The 22,329-nt window shown below is 45.2% G+C and overlaps 2 protein-coding genes across 2 annotated transcripts in view; both read right to left on the bottom strand.

Annotated features, from left to right (window-relative positions):
* Positions 1-7,964, bottom strand: part of SELENOS (selenoprotein S) — a 52,146-nt gene extending 44,182 nt beyond the window's left edge. The window contains exon 1 of the mRNA XM_068272450.1: positions 7,787-7,964. Coding sequence (XP_068128551.1) covers positions 7,787-7,880 — 94 coding nt within the window. The 5' untranslated portion in view covers positions 7,881-7,964. The remainder of the gene's footprint in view (positions 1-7,786) is intronic.
* A 5,408-nt stretch (positions 7,965-13,372) lies between these two features.
* SNRPA1 (small nuclear ribonucleoprotein polypeptide A') overlaps positions 13,373-22,329 on the bottom strand; it is a 43,355-nt gene continuing 34,398 nt past the window's right edge. Inside the window, exons 8-9 of the mRNA XM_068275087.1 lie at positions 19,761-19,854; positions 13,373-13,530 (exon numbers count right to left, since the gene is read on the bottom strand). Coding sequence (XP_068131188.1) covers positions 13,460-13,530; positions 19,761-19,854 — 165 coding nt within the window. The 3' untranslated portion in view covers positions 13,373-13,459. The remainder of the gene's footprint in view (positions 13,531-19,760; positions 19,855-22,329) is intronic.

Below are 22,329 nucleotides of genomic sequence, written 5' to 3'. Positions count from 1 at the left end.
GGATTTCACAGGTCATTTTGCGACATTTGGTTTCAAGACTACTCCTCACGGTTTAGGGCCCCTAAAATGCCAGGGCAGTATAGGAACTCCACAAATGACCCTATTTTAGAAAGAAGACACCCCAAGGTATTCCGTTAGGAGTATGGTGAGTTCATAGAAGATTTTTTTTTGTCAAAAGTTAGCGGAAATTGACACTTTGTGAAAAAAACAAAACAATACAAATCAATTTCCGCTAACGTGACAAAAAATAAAATCTTCTATGAACTCGTCATACACCTAACAGAATACCTTGGGGTGTCTTCTTTCTAAAATGGGGTCACTTGTGGGGTTCCTATACTGCCCTGGCATTTTAGGGGCCCTAAACTGTGAGGAGGAGTCTTGAACCCAAATGTCGCAAAATGACCTGTGAAATCCTAAAGATACTCATTGGACTTTGTGCCCTTTAGCGCAGTTAGGCTGCAAAAAAGTGCCACACATGTGGTACTGCCATGCTCAGAAGTAGTATAATGTGTTTTGTGGTGTATTTTTACACATACCCATGCTGGGTGGGAGAAAGATCTCTGTAAATGACAATCTTTTTATTTATTTTTTTTACACACAATTGTCCATTTACAGAGAGATTTCTCCCACCCAGCATGGGTATGTGTAAAAATACACCCCAAAACACATTATACTACTTCTCCTGAGTACGGCGATACGACATGTGTGACACTTTTTTGCAGCTGAGGTGCGCTAAGGGGCCCAACGTCCTATTCACAGGTCATTTTGAGGCATTTGTTTTCTAGACTACTCCTCACGGTTTAGGGACCCTAAAATGCCAGGGCAGTATAGGAACGCCACAAGTGACCCCATTTTAGAAAGAAGACACCCCAAGGTATTCCGTTAGGTGTATGGTGAGTTCATAGAAGATCTTATTTTTTGTCACAAGTTAGTGAAAAATGAAACTTTGTGAAAAAAACAATAAAAATCAAGTTCCGCTAACTTTTGACAAAAAATAAAATCTTCTATGAACGCTTTATACACCTAACAGAATACCTTGGGGTGTCTTTTTTCTAAAAAGGTGTCACTTGTGGAGTTCCTATACTGCCCTGGCATTTTACGGGCCCAAAACCGTGAGTAGTCTGGAAACCAAATGTCTCAAAATGACTGTTCAGGGGTATAAGCATCTGCAAATTTTGATGGCAGGTGGTCTATGAGGGGGTGAATTTTGTGGAACCGGTCATAAGCAGGGTGGCCTCTTACATGACAGGTTGTATTGGGCCTGATCTGATGGATAGGAGTGCTAGGGGGGGTGACAGGAGGTGATTGATGGGTGTCTCAGGGGGTGGTTAGAGGGGAAAATAGATGCAATCAATGCACTGGGGAGGTGATCGGAAGGGGGTCTGAGGGGGATCTGAGGGTTTGGCCGAGTGATCAGGAGCCCACACGGGGCAAATTAGGGCCTGATTTGATGGGTAGGTGTGTTAGGGGGTGACAGGAGGTGATTGATGGGTGTCTCAAGGTGTGATTAGTGGGGGGAATAGATGCAAGCAATGCACTGGCGAGGTGATCAGGGCTGGGGTCTGAGGGCGTTCTGAGGGTGTGGGCGGGTGATTGGGTGCCCTAGGGGCAGATAGGGGTCTAATCTGATGGGTAGCAGTGACAGGGGCTGATTGATGGGTGATCAGTGGGTGATTAGATGGCAGAACAGATGTAAACAATGCACTTTGGAGGTGATCTGAGGGTAGGTCTGGGGCAATCTGATGGTGTGGGTGGGTGATCAGATTGCCCGCAAGGGGCAGGTTAGGGGCTGATCAATGGGTGGCAGTGACAGGGGGTGATTGATGGGTGGCAGTGACAGGGGGTGATTGATGGGTGATTGACAGGTGATCAGTGGGTTATTACAGGGAAGAACAGATGTAAATATTGCACTGGCGAATTGATAAGGGGGGGGGGGGTCTGAGGGCAATCTGAGCGTGTGGGGCGGGTGATTGGGTGCCCGCAAGGGGCAGATTAGGGTCTATTCTGATGGGTAACAGTGACAGGTGGTGATAGGGGGTGATTGATGGGTAATTAGTGGGTTTTTACAGGAGAGAACAGATGTAAACACTGCACTTGGGAGGTGATCTGATGTCGGATCTGCGAGTGATCTATTGGTGGGGGTGGGTGATCAGATTGCCCGCAAGGGGCAGGTTAGGGGCTGATTGATGGGTGGCAGTGACAGGGGGTGATTGATGGGTGATTGACGGGTGATTGACAGGTGATCAGGGGGGATAGATGCATACAGTACACAGGGGGGGGTCTGGTGAGAATCTGAGGGGTGGGGGGGGGGTGATCAGGAGTACCCAGGGGGCAGTTTAGGGTCTAAAAAAAAATAGCGTTGACAGATAGTGACAGGGAGTGATTGATGGGTGATTAGGGGGGTGATTGTGTGCAAACAGTGGTCTGGGGGGGGGGTCTGAGGGGTGCTGTGGGCAATCAGGGGGCAGATCAGTGTGTTTGGGTGCAGACTAGGGTGGCTGCATCCTGCCCTGGTGGTCCCTCGGACACTGGGACCACCAGGGCAGGAGGCAGTCTGTATAATACACTTTGTAAACATTACAAAGTGTATTATACGCTTCCTATCCGGCGATCGTCGGGTTAACAACCCGCCGGCGCTTCTGATTGGCCGGCGGGTTGACGTCGCGGGTGGGCGGAGCCTAAAGCATGTAGCTAGCCTAGCGCTAGCTACATGCTTCCCCCTCCCTTCTCCATCCCTCCCACACCTCCGATCGCCACCGGTGATCATGCTCTGGGAGTGCTTCTCTTCAGCAGGGACAGGGAAGCTGGTCAGAGTTGATGGGAAGATGGATGGAGTCAAATACAGGGCAATCTTGGAAGAAAACCTCTTGGAGTCTGCAAAAGACTTGAGACTGTGGCAGAGGTTCACCTTCCAGCAGGACAACGATCCTAAACATAAAGCCAGGGCAACAATGGAATAGTTTAAAACAAAACATATCCATGTGTTAGAATGGCCCAGTCAAAGTCCAGATCTAAATCCAATTGAGAATCTGTGGCAAGATCTGAAAACTGCTGTTCACACACGCTGTCCATGTAATCTGACTGAGCTGGAGCTGTTTTGCAAAGAAGAAAGGGCAAGGATTTCAGTCTCTAGGGGCCTGATTCACAAAGCGGTGATAACTCAGTTATCACGCCTAAAAGACTTTAGGCGTGATAACCTTTGCACCACTGAGTTATCACCGATTTTTGCTCTAACTCGCGCGAAGTTTCCGCGCGTACGCGCGTGCAAAGTCCCATAGGGCTTAATGGGAGCTTCGCGCGAAGCGCGCGCAAAACTTTGCGCGCGGAAAATTCGCGCGAGTTGCTTCTTATCATGCCTAAAGTGAGTTTAGGCGTGATAAGGGGCTTTTCACTGGCGTGCAAACACTTTGCACCGCTTTGTGAATCAAGCCCTAGATGTGCAAAGCTGGTAGAGACATACCCTAAAAGACTGGCAGCTGTAATTGCAGCAAAAGGTGGTTCTACAAAGTATTGACTCAGGGGGCTGAATAATTACGCACACCCCACTTTGCAGTTATTTATTTGTAAAAAATGTTTGGAATCATGTATGATTTTCGTTCCACTTCTCACGTGTACACCACTTTGTATTGGTCTTTCATGTGGAATTCCAATAAAATGTATTCATGTTTGTGGCAGTAATATGACAAAATGTGGAAAACTTCAAGGGGGCCGAATACTTTTTCAAACCACTGTATATGAAGGTCTGGGGACTGAGATGGCCATTCCAGAACATTGTACTTGTTCCTCTGCATGAATTGCCTTAGTGGGTTTTGAGCAGTGTTTAGGGTTGTCTTGTTGAAAGTTCCAGCCATGGTGCAGCTTCAGCTTTGTCACAAATTCCTGGATATTGGTCTCCAGAATCTGCTGATACCGAGTGGAATCCATGCGTCCGTCAACTTTGACAAGATTCCCAGTCCCTGCACTGGCCACACAGCCCCACAGCATGATGGAACCACCACCATATTTTACTGTAGGTAGCAGGTGTTTTTCTTGGAATGCTGTGTTATTTTTTCCCCAATGTAGAACTCCCCTTGTTATGCCCAAATAACTCAATTTTACTTGTCCAAATGTGCTTTAGCATACCTCAAGCGGCTTGTGCTGTGGGCAGAGAATAGGCTTCCTCTGCATCACTCTCACATACAGCATCTCCTTATGTTAAGTGCGCCAAATGGTTGATTGATGCACAGTGACTCCATCTGCTGCAAGATTATGTTGTAGGTCTTTGGTGCTGGTCTGTAGGTTGACTGACTGTTCTCACCATTCGTCACTTCTGTCTATGCAAGATTTTTCTTGGTCTGCCACTTCGAGCCTTAACTTGAACTGAGCCTGTGGTCTTCCATTTTATCAATATGTTCCTAACTGTGGAAACAGACAGCTGAAATCTCTGAGACAGCTGTCTGTATCCTTCCCCTAAACCATGATGGTGAACAATCTTTGTCTTCAGGTCATTTGAGAGTTGTTTTGGGGCCCCCGTGTTACTACTCTTCAGAGAAAATGAACAGAGGATGGAAACTTACAATTGACCCCCTTAAATACTCTTTCTCATAATTGGATTCACCTGTGTATGTAGGTCAGGGGTCACTGAGCTTATTTGAATTCCAAGAATTAGTTCTAAAGGTTTAGAATCAATAAAATGACTAATTTTATTTAAACAATTATTGCACACTTTCTGTGAATCCAATAAACTTAATTTCACTTCTCAAATATCACTGTGTGTGTCTCCTATATGATATATTTAACTGACATTCTTTTATTGTAACAACCAACGATTTATACAGGAAAATCATGACAATTAACAAGGTTGCCCAAACTTTTGCATACCACTGTATCTCTTTCCTGCTCTCAAAAGCCATTTTCTGCTAAGAAAGTGTTTTACAGTTGAAATGTCTTATCAGTGAGGGTCACACTGTAGTCACTTCCTGTCAGCCATTTACATAACTGATATTTAACTGTTTCAGACAGAGAAGGAAAAAAAAGGAACACAGCATAGTTATTTGTGTGCTAGGCACTGTACATACACATGTCTATCTCATCATGTCACATCAGGTATTCTTTAAAGAGAAACTCTGACCAAGAATTAAACTTTATCCCACTCAGTAGCTGATACCCCCTTATACATAAGAAATCTATTCCTTTTCACAAACAGACCATCAGGGGGCTCTGTATGACTGATATTGTGGTAAAACTCCTCCCACAAGAAACTCTTGAGTATGTACTCCTGGCAGTTTCCTGTCTGTGAACCTTGCCGCATTGTGGGAATAGCTGTTTACAGCTGTTTCCAACTGCCAAAAAAACATGCAGCAGCTACATCACCTGCCAACAGTAAAAGTGTCACCATGTAATAAATGTCAGAATGTAAATCAGGGATTTAAAATTTTTTACAATGTGCAAACACTGATCATTTATACATAATTATTGTAAAAAATGAAGCACTTTTTTTTATTACATTATTTTCACAGGAGTTCCTCTTTAAAAGACTTTTGTTGAGCATGTGTATGAGCCTTAAGTACACAATATGCTGATAGTATTCAATATCTCTTGACCCTCATACTACATGGAGGTGGTACGATTGGTCAGTAATTAGCCAATAATAATTGAAAGTGTGCACCAGGCTTTCTTTCATTGGAATTTCTCCTGGAATAGAAGCTGCCATGTTCACCTCTCCCCTTCTCACAGTCCTTATTTATAGAAGTCAGAGATGCCATCTTGACACATTCAGGGCCCGTTTCCACTCTCGCGGAAACGGCCGCGAATCCGCAGTTTCCCCGCAGGCAAATCGCGCGGGGAAACTCTGCCATAGAGGATAACGGCGCCGCCGGCCGAATCGCTTGCAGTAGCGATTCGGCCGGAAACCCCCACAGAATTCGCGGCGGAGGCTGCGATTCCCATAGCCGTGCATGGCACGGCTGATGGGAATCGCCTGCGATCCCGCCCACCCGCTCAGTGCCGGCGTGCGTCTACGAGACGCACGCCGCACTAGTGGAAACGAGCCCTTACTCTAGATAATCTCTTTGAAGAAACTGTCCTAATTACCCATCATTATTTATGCAAATATATGAAGCATGAAAATAGACCAATCAACTCCCACCAAGGTTTAAACTAATTGGTCCATTTTTAAGTTGTATACATTTGCATAAAAATGTACATAATCTTGCATGAATTCTGAAATATTTGCATCTCATCCCTATCTGTGATTGAAGAACTGTTCCATATGGGGATTCGAGGTGATTCTTGGTGGTTGAGATTCCAACCACCAAGATTCTGCAATGAGAGAGCCTAGGAGCCCAATAGTGCAGTATCGTTAGGATATATGGCCGAGGATAATGTAGTAACTTATACTCACAAGGGTGGGTTGTACTCATGCAACCACGGACAGCGCCTACGGGAAATTGACTGTTCCCGCTCAGTATCCCAGGTCTGCTGAGCAAGTACTGGTAGGACCAATGTGGGCGCCCACACCCGTGACTGCTGCAAACTTAGGCACTTGTTATTGACCTGGGGAGGCGGGCAAGCACCCGTGAAACGCGTTGTTTATTGTGCACCATTAAATCATATCTACCCATGTGGTTTGTTCTTTTCTGGAGGTAAGATTTATCTACTCCTATACAGTATAATCTAGAGATTAGAATATATTTTGGGGCACCTCCAACAGTTCGTTGTTCCCTATGGGGTTTCCTGCTGGGTCCCCTAAAGTAGATTAGTGACAGAACTCCTGACAGGTGATACTCGTTGAAGGTGTATACAAACCCTTAAAGGTGATCTAAGTTTCATGTATAAACATATGCAAGGGCTAAGTGGTGGGCTAATGTGAACACTCCCAAGGGAGGGAGGCTTCCTATTGGTTTCTTTCAACTCAATGGGGAGCTTCAGCAGTATGCTTCTGCCTCTGCTTAGGCTCCCATTGGTATTGCGGTGCTTGTCGCCGGCAGCAATAGAAGCAGCAATGTGAAGATGACAAATGGAGGCAGAAGGTGGTCGACAATAGGATGGTAATATTTTGATAGGCACTAGTCTACGTTAGGAGACTCAGCAGGAAACCTCATTAGGTAGCAGTTCTCCAATCACAGCACACTCTTTCAGCACAAAGCATTGTGATTGGCCAAATAGCATAGGTTTAGTTTACTACAATCTACTGGAAACCTAGCAGTTCAAGAGGGTGTTGTCCATCCAATCACATTAGCTGAATTTCCCTTTGAGGTTTCATGCTGGGTCCCCTAAAGTTGACTAATGCACCTTGAGCCACTTGGATAAAATTGTTGTTTATTCCTTTCTTCTGCACCAAGGTATAAAGAGATGGACCTAAACAGCCATGTACCAATGTCATCACAAAATCCATAAATAGGGTCATAAATATGGTACAGAAGATGGAGCGGCTATACTCTATTAGGCTTCTTCATACTGGGGTATAATGCATAGAGAAGGGGTTCACTAGGCACCTATTTTGAATACAGACTGTATTTTGATTGATCATACCAAACAATATACGCAGATGACAATGTCAAATAGATATATTAAAAATCAGTTCATTTTATAAGATCAAGAGATATGATTTTAAGGGTAGTGTATTTCTAGGAGGCTCTGTAAGGCAACAGCTGGCTACAGGAACAGCTGGGTGAATTTGCAGCGTTAGAGCTGCGGTTAGCCCCAATACAGAGGTACAGACTGACTGCTCTGTCACTCCAGTCATCCCTTAGGCACAAGTTCCGCCTTGTCACTGGCAGCTCTGCCGCACACATCCGGCTGTCACCTGTCTCCTGCAGGAAGGCGCTCCATTCCACTTCTATGTTTGGTTTAGCAGCAGCAGCGGCGGCAGCCGGGATCTCCCGGTCCCCCAGCTCCATACCGGTACCAGATCCGCTTCTTTCAGCGGCCAAATCCGGAACTTTGCTGTTCAAATGACGTGTCCCAAATTGCGTGTGTGAAGCGCAGAATTCCAGCCAATCAAAATCCGCATCAGTGCAGCGTTCCAAGACTCGCTTTGAAAATTATCCCTTCGCAGTGATTGGTTAGTTAGTTATGCAGGTGGCGGAAGAATAGATGCTAAGGGATTCGAAATAAGACTCATGAGACAATCGAAAGACGGCGTTTATATGGCCAAACTGAGTAAATATACCGTAAAAGGGACAACTGGAGGCTATGGTTTTTCAGCAAAATGTTGATTGGGCAGGTAAAGGGGCTACGTAATACTTTTTATGATCCACCTAGAGTGGACAGCAGTGGTCTATACCATTGCACTAGCGAGCCCCAGGTTTGGTTCCCAGACAGGATGCTATCGGCACGGTTTGTGTGATCTACTCATGTTTCAGGGGGTTTCCTCTCAACAGAAGTACCTGGCCCCATATTCAATTAACTTTTTCTCCTGAATTTTCTCCTATAATTTGTCATCTGCAATTTACAATAACTTTTCAGCAATGCCACTTTCCAATGGAAAAAGTAGGTGAACAAATACTGTTAATTATATTGAGTATTATTTTGCTTGCTGGTGATTTAAAATGCATTTTATTGGCAAGTTTGAAAATATTACCTAGGAGAAAACTCGAAAGAAAAAGTTAATTGCATATGGGCCCTGGACTCTTGCACAGGACAGAAGGAAAACAGAGAGAAATGCACCCTGTATGTATTTATAGAGTTTAGCCTGTCTACTTCCCTTGAAACTAATCACCCATGTAATTTGATCTCTCAGTTGTGTCAGCTGGCTGCTTCAGCAGAGCAGCTAATTTGTAAACGGGATGTTAACCTTATGTCTGCTTCTTCCATGAAAGCAGGAAGTAGACATACTGCAGATTTATTGCAGGATTTGTATTAGCTGCAACCATGAAATGTTTTTTCTTTAAATGTTATGATGCTGTTGCTTATCTTTTAGAGCAGAGAGGAAGTTCTGCGTTTAGGTCTGCTGAAGAGAGGTTTTTAAGCCCAATGAATTATCAGTTATTATTGCATTTGTTAGCTAATGCGGTCTGGAAACTGTAACATGGGCTTCCTGTGGGTAAAGACAGGACTATGCAGACTGTAATGGATGTGTTCTGAATAAACATAACCAAATTGCGTATAGAGCGAATGGGTCCTGAGGTTTGCTGAGATGGATGACTGAAAATTAGCATAAAAAAACCCCCAAAAACAAACCAATAAAACATAAAATTAAGTATTGCGTAAATGGGGAAAAAAAACACGTCCAGATTTCCCAAGTATACGTGTGAAAACTGCCTGAAGGATACCGGAAGTGACATGAGATATGTACAATATCAACTAGGGCGTGGCTCCCTTTTTTCCCCCTATGAAAGAATCCAGGGCTCTACATGACAATGCAGTCAGACTGTAGAAAAGAAAATTCCGCTGCACTTATGGCTGGGTGAAAAAAGTTCTCCGTTTATTGTTACATCAGTGGGTACAAAAAGTTAAAAAAGCTCACGCGTATCGGAGCTCATGGCCCCTTAATCATAGCTTACACATTTTTACAATGCACCAGTTTAAATAATCCAGTGCCCCCAATAGTCCTGAGGGCTGGGGAGTGATCAGCTGTCATAGGCTGAAGCCTATGACAGCTGATCACGCTGATTTTGGGGGGGGGGGGAAGCAGGGTAATCAAGATAAAAAAATATAGGCATTTTATAAAAAAAATAAAAAAAATACTATAAATATTGATAAAAAATAAAATAAACACGGGGGGGGGGGGGGCGATCAGACCCCACCAACAGACAGCTCTGTTGGTGGGGAGAGGGAAGGGGGGGGGGGGGGGGAATCACTAGTGTGCTATGTTGTGCGGCTCTGCAGCTTGGCCTTAAAGCTGCAGTGGCCAATTTAACTAAACATAGCCTGGTCTTTAGCACTGTGGTCCTGAAGTGGTTAAAGAGAACCAGTGGTGGATCTTCGGGGACAGATGGGACACAGCGCTATGTTCTCTGCCTAATGACATGGCTCTGTGTCCCCCAACTGCCGCTCTCTATTATTTTGCTACTTGGATAAAAGGTTTAAAAAGAGAAACGCTATATATAATAAAAAAAAAAGCTGTGAATTTTCAGTCAATTCCACCAGTTTATTAGAAAATAGAAACTTTGGGATGCCACGTTTGTGGGTACCACAACATTGTGGCAGAAACCAGCTCTTGATGACCTGCATTACCTTTTCCAATACAGTAATTCCATCTCCGCATCAGACTTGTCAAAGGTGTTGTATAGGCGATATCATCTGTCACCACACAATGGCCTCAATTCACTAAACTTATCTCCTGTCTTTAATAACTCTTCTAGAGTTGTTACCATGGTGATAAGGCATGTAGTATTCAGGAAACATTTTACCTCAGGCAAACCTAAAGTTAACTCTTCTGTCTTTAAATTAACTCTCCAATCCTTAAAATAACTCCAGAGTTAAAGACAGGCTGTTAATTAGCTGCATGTGAAAATAACTACAGAGGAGGTAAATAACTACAGAGGAGGTAACTTAAGGAATGAAGAGGTAAGATAACTCACGTGTGGAGGTAAGTTTTCTCTTGCCTTATTATCTGCAGCATGATCTTAGTGAATTGAGGTCAATGTGAGCCATGGTTATATGCATACATTTAATAGAGGTGCTCGTCAGTAGCATACCTTATTTGGCACCCGGTGCTGATAATTTAGACACCTCCCTCCAAAAAAGTGCGGCGCTCTCCCTTGGCAGGGTGTGGGCAGAGCTAACTGCAGAGTTTTCTCCAAAACCACATAGGGCCAGTGCACACGCGGAACAGCAATCACGATTTTGCATTGTTATTCCAAAAAACATTTTCACAGCTGTGATAGAAATGCGGGAATTTACCAAACTAAACTGTCGGTAACATGAGAAGAGTAGCTGGCTGAGTTGTTACATTTGCTGTTCACCGTGCAGAGACAACATTACAATAAAAGAGGCATCCCAAGTTCAATTTAGATGTGCATGTTTTGTTATACTGCCTCTCCTTGCCCTGAATCTGTCTATTAGGGCCCATTCACACTTAAGCATTTTGCCACGATTTCGGCAAAACGCTCAAACGCTAGCGCTTTTTAAAAGTGCTAGTGCAATGAAACCCTATGGGGCTGTTCTTACTTGGGCGATTTGCGCTAATCACAGCAAAATCGCCCAAAACGCAAATGCGTAGCCTGCACCATTTTCAGGCGATTTCCCGGTGATCACGTTTTAGTGCTATAGAAGCGCAAAACGCGATCGCTAAAAAAAAGCGCCAGGTGTGAATGGTGATTTTTTGGCGTTAAACGCCAGAGCAAAATTGCTAGTGTTTTGCAATCAGTAAGTGTGAATGGGCCCCAAGTCTTTCTAAACAATCTACTTGCCACAGCTTAGAAGAACAAGAAACTTTACACATGCCAGGCTTTCTGATGTGAAAACTTTTTTTTGCTCCACGGTTAAGGTTCCCTTTAAACACACAGCCTAAGGTATTTAGGGGAAGCCTTGTTTGTTCTGCTCTCGCTGCTGCTGCCTGGGGGAGATCTCATTGCTTCTGCTAGTGAGTCTCCATTAACTTCGCTCTCATCACCTCTTCAAAGCAGGCGGTATTCTTCGTGCCATTACCGCCTGCTCTAATCTTTATGAATTCACATTTACTGACATGTATTGAGGTACCAACATTTATCTCACTGCTCAGGAATTTCAGCTCGTCATGCGGCAACTGCTTTTATGAATTGACATTTTGCTAAGTGCTCGGTAAAGTCAGCTGTTTTCTGCATTACCAAATGCGGTAATGAAGCATAAAAGGAGAAATTACCACTCCACCTCTCCACCAAAAGAAGGTGCTGTAAACCAGGCCGCAAACTAAAGTGTTAGTAGATTGAAGTCCACACACTTCCTGGTTAGAAAAGTCCAAAGGAGTTTTATTATACAAAACACAGGTACAGCAAAACGACTAGCCGTTTTGCTGTACCTATGTTTTGTATAATAAAAATCCTTTGGACTTTTCTAACAAGGAAGTGTGCAGACTTCAATCTACTAACACCAAATGCGGTAATGCTTTATGAATCGACCCATTGTGTATGTACCAGTTGGATGAGCGTATGCACCCTTATTGTGGTCTCCCATTACAAGGTGCTTGTCCTTTCATCTTTATAGAGCAGACTGCTCAGCAGAGTCAAGCCATGTGTCTGTATGCAAGGGTCAGAAGCCCTTTCACGTGTGGATGCAACTTACCACTACTTTCTAAAAGTGGTAAGTTGCAGCAAAAGCAGGTGGAAAGAGAGCCTGAGCCCGGTTTCAGACGTGGCAACCGGCATTGTAGGAGTGCTGCGGTGTGATGATCGCAATGCTAAAAATAACTTTCGGAGATTACCACCGCAATTGCCCTCCTGGCTGCAAACCAAGCAGGAGGTCAGGCTCTCCAGCGCTCACTTCCTGTTGGCCGAATTAGAAGTGCGTAGAAGTGTATTGGTAAAATACACTTCTGCACGTGTGCTGCAACGCTAACACCGAAAAATTAAAAAAGATACATCGCCACAGACTTACATGACTTACGGTCGCTGCACATCACCGCGCAAGCCAGCCCCCAAACGCACTATTGCTCATGCATCAAATTATTGACTTGGGGAGTATCACATCATGTAAGAAATTCCCTACAAACTTGCATTGCTGTAGTTACCCTGCAGCAATGTGCCAGGTGTTAAAGGGGACTCAACCACTGAGCTCCACACTATTACCAACGGATACACCTCTACCAATATGGCAATCGCCATCACTTTATAAATTCTGAAAATGGCAGGACTGTGCCCCTTTCAGCTGATCTCCCCTTTCATAAATGTGAAAAAGTGCCATTTTTTTCAGAAATGCTTGTCCTACTGTAAATAGAGCCTCGCAGGGCTCATTTAGCGAAATGTCATGTTTGTTACTTTTAGGTCTCTTTCATACGTGCAACTAACAGGCGGTGAATTCACTGCTTTTCAGCTGCTCTCCTGCACCGTCCAGGCACTTGTTAGCAATCGGTACCAGCGCTAGTCAGGCAACCCCCAGAGTCAGACCTAATCAGGGCCACAGCTGAGATATTTCGCGGCCCTCTGCCGCATGGTAACAACACCGCTTGTCAGCACTTGACACTCGTAGTGTTACAACTGCTGCAATTCAGCTGCATTTAAACTGCACTAGTGGGGTCAGGCGGGATGCTGAACTGCTCAGCAAGCCACAAGCTCAGCCTCCCGCCTGAAAGATGCCTCAGTGAATTTTTCACCATCAAGTTTAAAAAAAAAAACACAAAAAAAAACAACTGAGAACCTAGAGTACATAAGGCAGCTTGGCTGTATGTGAATAATTGGATTGCAGAGTATTTGCTGGGACAAAATATCCTCCAATACCTGTGTCAGTAGTTTATGTAAAGAATGCTCATAGGTTTAGAAAAAAAATCTTTATTATAGAAACAAATTTACAAAAGAACATGTACAATGGTCAGGCATGAATACAAAATCCGAGAAACAGTTTAGGACCCATTTGCAGCCATCTCTTCCTCCATATCGTCATCAGCCTCCTCCGAAATGTACACCTCGTTTCCTGTACATAGTGAACAAACAAGTCATTAAAACATGAAAAATTATGTATTTACATTATATATTTTTACGATCATATCAGCCCATTACCTTACTGCGTTGTCGAGAGATGTAAACAGAAATGGTAGACAGGACAGACAACTACATATGCTTTCATTACAAAAAGCTAGAAAAGGCAGTCCGTAAATATACGGTTAATTTTGCTCTAGAAAGATAACATTAGCCAGAAGCAGCAGATTTCGTTTTTATGCAGCTTATCTGCAGTGAGTTTTGTTGGCACCCTCGGTCCTTCCCTATACACTACTCTAACACGAAGGTGAAAGAGGAGAATGTGTAATTCAGTAACAGTGTTCTGTTTGCATGCTGCTTCTATGTTCTGAATCTGCCTACTTAGTTTTCCCAGCTGCTACAGAACGGTGTAGAAGGAATAGCTGATCTGTTAGCTAATCTAAAGGCTCATACACACATCAGACTTTAGTCTTTGGAAAATAAAAGATCACAGACCAACCTTGCCACCCTTCATGTAGTATGAGAGCCATACCTTCACAGTCTATTCTATGGAGCTGAACTCCCCATCAGAAAAAAAATCTTTGCAAGATGCTGCACACACAGATGCTGCACACACAGATGCTGTACAGACACAAAAGATCAGTATCTGCAAAAGATCAGTTCCTGCCAAAGATCCGTTCCTGCAAATTGCATTCATAGTCTATGAGATCTGCAGATCATCATACACACCTTGTTTAACTGACATTCATCTGCAGATCAGACAATCATCTGCAGATCTGAAAATCCATCCTGGTGGATCTGATCTGCAGATGAATGTCTGTTAAACAAGGTGTGTATGATGATCTGCAGATATCATAGACTATGAATGCATTTTGCAGGAACGGATCTTTTGCAGATACTGATCTTTTGAATGTCTACAGCATCTTTATGTGCAGCATCTTGCAAAGATTCCTGTCTGATGGGGAGTTCAGATCCATAGAATAGACTGTGTAGAGTATGGCTCTCATACTACATGGAAGGGGGTAAAATTGGTCTGTGATCTTTCATTTTCAAAAGACTATAGTCTGATGTGTGTATGTGGCCTAAGGGATCTTTCACATTAGATAACTTGTGTAGGAACCAGATTTCTCGCACGTGTTATGACCTACGGCGTGACGTCGGGAGGTTGCGGTTCGACACTGATCAGCGACGCTAGTTCTAATTCACCCGACGGGAAACCGCCGGCGCTGGGCGGATAAAAGCTCCCAGAACGCTTTTAATGTGAAAGGTAACATGAAAGTAAAATGGACTTTCATATTACCTTTCTAACCACATCCTAGGAGCGATCCGTCAAAACGCACGGATCAGCTCCTACTGTGAAAGAGCCCTAAGCTTCCAGTACATGTAGTATCAGGGCAGGGGGTAGAAGCTGAAAACAGGGTTTAGAAGAAACAGCCAGCAGGATTGTATAAGAACAAGTTATACCTCCTTTAACTATCATGGATTACACAAAGCTCAGGTACAAATGGAAATACTCAGGATCCTATTAAGGCTTCCCTACCTGCTCTGATGTCCCCAGTCGCTGAGCGCGCCCCCCGGAAGATAAGCGTCAAAGCATTATCACTAATCAGATCGCTCAGCTCCTCTTCTTGCAGTGTGGCCATGCGAGCGAGCCCGCCCATGCGCAGCAAACCAGAGCCGCTATCTACTGCGCGGCCACGCTAAGAGGAGCTGCGCGGCCCCGATGTGGAGAGGGACACTGGATCACCAATGGAAGCCGCCTTAGGATCCTGAGGCTTGCCTCTCTTTAGGTGAGTATCTAATTTGGATCCCACGCTTTTGCTCTGGATCGCTTTAAAAGTACTCCTGAAGAGCATCTAGTAATTTTAGCCATAGACCCTGAACAAGAATGCAGATCAGGTGATTCTGACTAAAGTCTGACTGGATTAGCTGCATGCTCATTTCAGGTGTGTAAGTCAGATACTACTGATGCCAAAGAAATGAGCAGGACCGCCAGGCAACTGGTACTGTTTAAATAGCATTAAATATAGCAGTTATGTACCTCACTTCAGGTGTACTTTTAAGTGTCAGTTCACATGAACATTTCTTTGTTACAGCTGATACAAATCCTGCAATAAATCTGCCTGGTGATTTCCTGCTTTCATGGAAGCAGACAAGGTTAAAGTGGACCTGAACTCTTGCACAGGGCAGAAGCAAAACAGAGAAATGCACGCTGAATGTATTTAGAGTTTAGCCAGTCTAATCACCCCTCATGTGTGTCTAATCACAAGTTATAATTTAATCCTCCCTGTGTCACATGACTGCCTATGGCAGATAAGCCTCTTTCAAAAGCACAGGCTGTAATCGATATGTCTGTTTCCATGAATTAGGAAGTAGAAACTGCAGATTTATTTTAGGATTTGTATCGGCTGTAACAAAATACATGTTTTTTGTTTAAAGGTTATTATGCTGTTTATCTTCTAGAGCAGCAGAGAGGAGTTCTGAGTTCAGGTCCGCTTTAACATCCTGTATCTACAAACTAGTTGCTCTGTGGAAGCTGACAGATCAAATGATAGTTGTGATTAGACACAAATGAGGTGGAATTAAACATGCTGAACTCTCTAAATCCATACAGGGTGCATTTCTCTGTTTTCTTTCTGTCCTGTGCAAGAGTTCATGTCCAAGTGAACCTGAGAAGAGAAGTGTCTCAGGTTCCATACTTACCAGGGGCTTCCTTAAAAGGAGTTATCCGGGCATTATAAAGAAAATAAAGGCTACTTACCGGGGGCTTCCTCCAGCCCCAAGCTCCCAGGACCTCCCTCGCCGCACCTCTGCGTGCAGCCGTTCGCCGGAGCTCCGTCCCGGTCCCCGGCGATGACAGAGCGACCTCCAGGTCGCTCTGTATTGCGCCTGCGCGAGCGGCGCTGTCAATCACCGCCACGTGGGCCGGAGCGGACTGCGCAGGCGCAAAACCACTGCGCCTGCGCAGTCCGCTCCAGCCCACGTGGCGGTGATTGACAGCGCTGCACGCGCAGGCACAGTACAGAGCGACCTGGAGGTTGCTCTGACGTCGCCGGGGACCAGGACGGAGCTCCGGCGAACGAGGTCCCGGGAGCTTGGGGCTGGAGGAAGCCCCCGGTAAGTAGCCTTTATTTTCTTTATAATGCCCGGATAACTCCTTTAAGTCCTGTTAACGCTGCTCGTGACTTCTGTCACCCACATTTGTCCTCACCCCTGTTCTAAGGAGGCTTAAGGAAGCCCCCGATAAGTATTGTACCAGAGACGCTTCTCGTCTCTGGTACACTTTAAGTGTGTTTGCAGATGTTATCCGCATTTCAACAGAGATATACTAATAAGGAGACTGGCGGTAAGCGGGTAAAAATATCCACATTAATGTTATCTAGCTTTAACCTCCTCAGCGGTATGCCCAACACTGTCGGCTGTCCCCAGTAGTCCCCCATTATACATTTAAGCGATCGGATAGCTGTAATAGCTTCAGCTAGCGCTAGGCTAGCTAGCAGTGGTGGCCGGCATCCTCAGATTACTTTTGATTCCTCCCCCCCCCCCCCCCCGATCACCGCTAAATAAATTACCCAGCCTGGATCCAGCCATCGGTGCAGCTCTGGTCCTCTATGGGGAGGATCGGGTCTGCGCATGACGTCTCCGACGTCCTGTGCAATCCTCCCCATAGAGAAGAGCGGAGCTGTCCGGGGAGGCAGCACCGATTGCTGGATCCAAGTTGGGTAATTTATTTAGCGGTGATCGGGGGGGGGGGGGGGGGGGGGGGTTGTTTAGGGGGAAATCAAAAGTAATCTGAGGATGCCGACCACCACTACTAGCTAGCCTGGCGCTAGCTGAAGCTATTACAGCTATCCGATCGCTTAAAATTATAACGGGGGACTGTCGGCTGCAAACCCTCCGCCATGCGTAACGCACAGGATGTTAAAGGACCTCTGTCGCGAAAATCTTCAAATTTAAAATACATGTTAACTGTAATGGATAGCGGAGATACCGCCGCAACAGCAAGCAGCATGGCAGCTATCTCCGCGTCACAGCCGGCGGTTTCCGCCGCACAGTTACATGCTGGTGCTTTGCCTGGTCCTATTGCTCATAGACTAAGGGCTACGCGCGTGCACGCTGAGCAAAAGGACCTTTATGCATCTAGAAGGGGAGTCAGCTGATCACTCGGTCACCTGACTCCAGCTATGCTCTGGATTGGCTGAGTGACTGGGGCGGCGCTATAGAGTGCGTTTAGTATATATAGGACCTGACTGTCACTTGTTCCGCGTCTGCTGTTGCATATGGTATGTGTTAGCACTCAGACCTAGTCAGATCCCAAAGTGTGCTAGAACCAGCTGGAGCTGGGGATCCACACTTAGCCAGATTCTGTTGATAGCTTAAAGTACTAATTGAATTGTATTATTTGTTATGACCACCTGCTAGTTTGACTATTCTTCTGCTCTCTGATTCGGTACCTTTGCCTATCTGGTATAAGTTGCCGACTCTGCCTTAACTACTACTCTGATTTAGCTTCCTCTCTCTGTACCGTATCTGTCTGTGTGTTACCTGCTTGTCTGACTCTTCTGCCCTCACCAGGGAGCTTAGTCCTGGTGAGAGACTCAGTTTAGTTATTACCTGCTCCTCAGGTAGATAGCTGCAGTTTAGTCTGAATCACCTGCTCCTCAGGTTGATAGCTGCAGTATAGTCTGAATCACCTGCTCCTCAGGTTGATAGCTGCAGTATAGTCTGAATCACCTGCTCCTCAGGTTGATAGCTGCTGTACAGTCTTAATTACCTGCTCCTCAGGTTGATAGCTGCAGTATAGTCTGAATCACCTGCTCCTCAGGTTGATAGCTGCAGTATAGTCTTAATCACCTGCTTCTCAGGTGACTAGCTAATGCAGCACAGTCGGGATTCCCTGCCCCTCAGGGAATCACCTGCTGCAGTACAGTCTGAATCACTCACCCCTCGAGTGATCACTCTACATTGTCTCACTGTGCATCACCCGCTCCTCGGGTGAAACTATCACTATTGCTCTGTGTCTCCAGCCTGCTGGAGTACTGATTACTGTGTTCCTCAGAGATACCCCCTTCTACCAGCTCCTCTGGGAAAGTGAGTATCTCTATCTATATTTACTGTTGCACCAAACACTTATCTTACACCTGGTTGTCCTGTGCCTTGCTATACTCGCATTATTGGTGATTCTGCAGATCACCACATAATCAGGTATAACATCTGTATTATTGGTGATACTGCAGATCACCAATAATCAGAAAATCTGTTCTTGCTGACACCATTCGTTACATTAACATATACAATTAAGAAGAACGTTTCTTCCTGAGTTAAATCATCCATAAATTACTCTTCTATGTTGTTGTCACTTACAGTAAGTAGTAGAAATCTGACATTACCGGCAGATTTTGGACTAACCCATCTTCTTATAGGGGGTTTTCAGGGTTTTTTTCATTTTTAAAAGCACTTAGCGAATGGCGGTTTCTCTGTCCAACTGCCAAAAAAGTGTACGGTGAGCAGGGAGGCTGTCCAGCATCGTATAAATCTTTTTTCAGGGAATGTCTTTATAAAGAATAAAGGCCAATCTGAGAATCCCCCATGAACAGATGGACTAACCTAAAACCTGTCGGTAATGCTACTGTAAGTGACAGCAACATAGGAGAAAAGACATTCATGGCTCATTTTACTCTGGAAGAAATGTACTTATTTGTAGGTGTTCTAAATTTTAAGATTTTCACGAGTTTCTCTTGAAGGACAACTAATGAGAGAGCTATGGAGGCGGCCATATTAATTTACTTTTTAACAATACCAGTTGCCTGGCTATTCTGCTGATTTCTTTGGCTGCAGTAGTGTCTGAATATCACCAGAAAACATGCTGCTAATCTTGTCAGATCTGACAATATCAGAAACACCTGATCTACTGTATGCTTGTTCAGGGTCTATGGCTGAAAGTATTAGAGGCAGAGATCAGCAGGACAGCCAGGCAATTGGTATTGTTGATAGAAAACCGCATCTGCGAAAAAAACAACTTATTGACCATAAATATCGAAACGCACAAAAACGCATGGTGCAAAATGGGAAAACTGCCCTAAGAGCACTAATTATTTTGTATCTACATATGCCAGTGCCCTGGCTGGGATTCTAACCAGGAACCCAGCGCTGCAAGGTTCTATCCACTACACACTTAGCATTTTATTAAAGTGAATTAGATAAAGAAAAACCTGTCCCTCTTACCAGTTGTACGGTCCTTGCCGGGGATCTGACCAGACTGCAGCATGCCTTTGAGTCGCTCTACTTCTGCCAGGGTTGTGGCATTGGCTATGGCATTCTGTAGACACACAAGACAATTATTGCTTAAAAACAGTAACAGAGACCCAGCTAAGAATTCATGAATGCTCTCAGGTACTTAACCACTCTACGATCGCATAACACCGATCGGCAGGCGCAGAGTGCCTCCCCCAGGACCGCCTAAGGCCCCCTGCATGCATGCGAATCCAATTTTTAATCATTTTTTTACATGAGATTCTGATTTCTGTTTTTTAATCGTTACAGCATGTTGCGTTTTTCTGTTGATAGCATTCAGGTAAAATCGGAATCGCAAATCGGATTTGCAGTGTGCAGGGAGCCTAACGCCGATCGGCATCAAGTCCCGGGGGTGGAGATTAGCAGGGATTGCGCGCGCATCCTCACTGAGTTACAGAGCGCCTGCCAGCCACGACCAGAGCAGGGGGACAGCTCTGTCACTGAGCTGTCCGCAGGAGAGGCTTAAAATCTGATCTCTCATAGGCTGATGCCTATAAGAGGAGATCATAATGATTGGATAAAGCAAAAAAAAAAAAAAACCGCAATAGCAATCAGATGCCACCAACAGACAGCAGCAAGCAAAGGAGGCAAGATTCATTGGGGTGGTAAGTTGTGTGGCCGTGCAGCACACTATTAAAGCTGCAGTGTGCTGAATTGTAAAAAATGGCCTGGTCACTAGGGTGGGTGTGAAGCCTGTGGTTCTCAAGCAGTTTAACCTCCCTGGCAGTATGATTCTTTCCCTATTTTAGGGTCTAAAAGCAGTTCTATTTTCTCATTAGCTTTTAGACTAAGGAATCATACTGTAGTGAGATCTGTAGCAGTCCTACACATTACTCACCTCCCTGGGATCCACCACTGCAATTCTTCCTCCTTTCCTCTGGGGGGAGCTCTACTCCTATAGTGAGATCGCAGCCTGTCATGCGACAAACCATTTCACCCAAGGGATTGAGAGCCTCAGAGAAGCAGAAGAAGGCAGCCAGCGAGCGAGTGTCCAGACCCTGGGGGAGGAGAGTTATAACCGTACGAAAAGAGAAACAAAAGAATTCTCGGCACCTCGGCTGAATGGAAAGGAAGCCTAGACCGACATCCAGTAACGGTTTGTCAAAAAGACCCCATCCATGCACATACATCAATGGCGGAAATTGCTGCAAGAGGGACGTGCTTCCCTCTTGCAGCACAATTGTTGCATAAGCCCGCTACACAATATGCAATGTAATGCACCTGTTTTACAAATGGTGCATTGTTCTGTCATGCATTATACATGTCTTGTCACTTCTGCACATATTTTGGTTACTGCACTGCCTCATAACCACTTCCCCAACCACTTACCTCTCACCCTCTCTCGTCATGGCACTTGGAACCAACAGCGTGCAGGGAGGGCGGGGCTTGCGAGCATCCTGCCTGAACGCACGCCGCTGACCCTTGACAACACGTGAGCAAGCGCTGGCATAGCGCGAAACTGCTGTCGTGCAGTCCACCCATCCCCTGGACACCCTTCCCGCACCCATCCGAGCACCGCAACTGATGTAAGGTTTGCTGTTCCTTGTGTTAATACTACCTTTGGCAAAACGGAATTAAGAAGCAAGTTAAAGAGACAGTGCCCGGCCTATCTTTACTGTACTTATTGCGTGAGTTATAACTGTCTCTATACCTCTCAACTGCTACCCCATGCCAGAGTTTGGGATTACCGCACCTAGCATCTTTTTTTCACCCAGAGCCTGGCTTAGGGTTACCATCAAGGAGGTTAACAGACTTTACAGCCCTTATTCCATCACTTTTTCTCCTAGGAGTTATATATATCTATATCTATATCTATATCTTCTGTTTCAAATAACTTTTCAGCTCTCTGCAATTGAAAACGTACCAGAAAGTAGGTGAAAAAGACCTGTCAAAATTATTTTCTTGCTTGCTGGTGGCTTAAAAGGCATTTTACTGATAAAGCAGAAAAATATCACCTAGAACAGGGGTAGGGAACCTTTTTGGATGAGAGAGCCATGAACACGACATATTTCAAAATGTAATTCCGTGAGAGCCATACAATAACTAAATACAAGGAAATGTGTGCATTTTATGCAAAACCAACACTTTAAAGAACAATAAGTGTCTGATTTTTAATAACGTTTCATGATATTGCTTGGTGGGCGGGGGGGAAACAAGTGAGGTGCTGGGTGGTTAGGTGGTATTGCTAGTTTGGGGGGAGGGGGGGATCATGAGGTGCTGGGTGGGTAGGCGATATTGATTGGTGGGTGGGTGGGGGGGAAACAGGCGAGTTGCTGGGTGGGCAGGCGAGATATTGCTTGGTGGGGGGGGGGGGGGGGACAGGTGAGGGGCTGGGTGGGCAGGCGAGATATTGCTTGGTGGGGGAAACAGGTGAGGGGCTGGGTGGGCAGGCGAGATATTGCTTGGTGGGGGAAACAGGTGAGGTACTGGGTGGGCAGGCGAGATATTGCTTGGTGGGGGAACAGGTGAGGTGCTGGGTGGGCAGGCGAGATATTGCTTG

The sequence above is a fragment of the Hyperolius riggenbachi genome, chromosome 3 (genome assembly GCF_040937935.1).
Source record: "Hyperolius riggenbachi isolate aHypRig1 chromosome 3, aHypRig1.pri, whole genome shotgun sequence".
Lineage (NCBI taxonomy): Eukaryota > Metazoa > Chordata > Amphibia > Anura > Hyperoliidae > Hyperolius > Hyperolius riggenbachi.
This window is presented reverse-complemented; position numbering and strand designations above follow the sequence as displayed.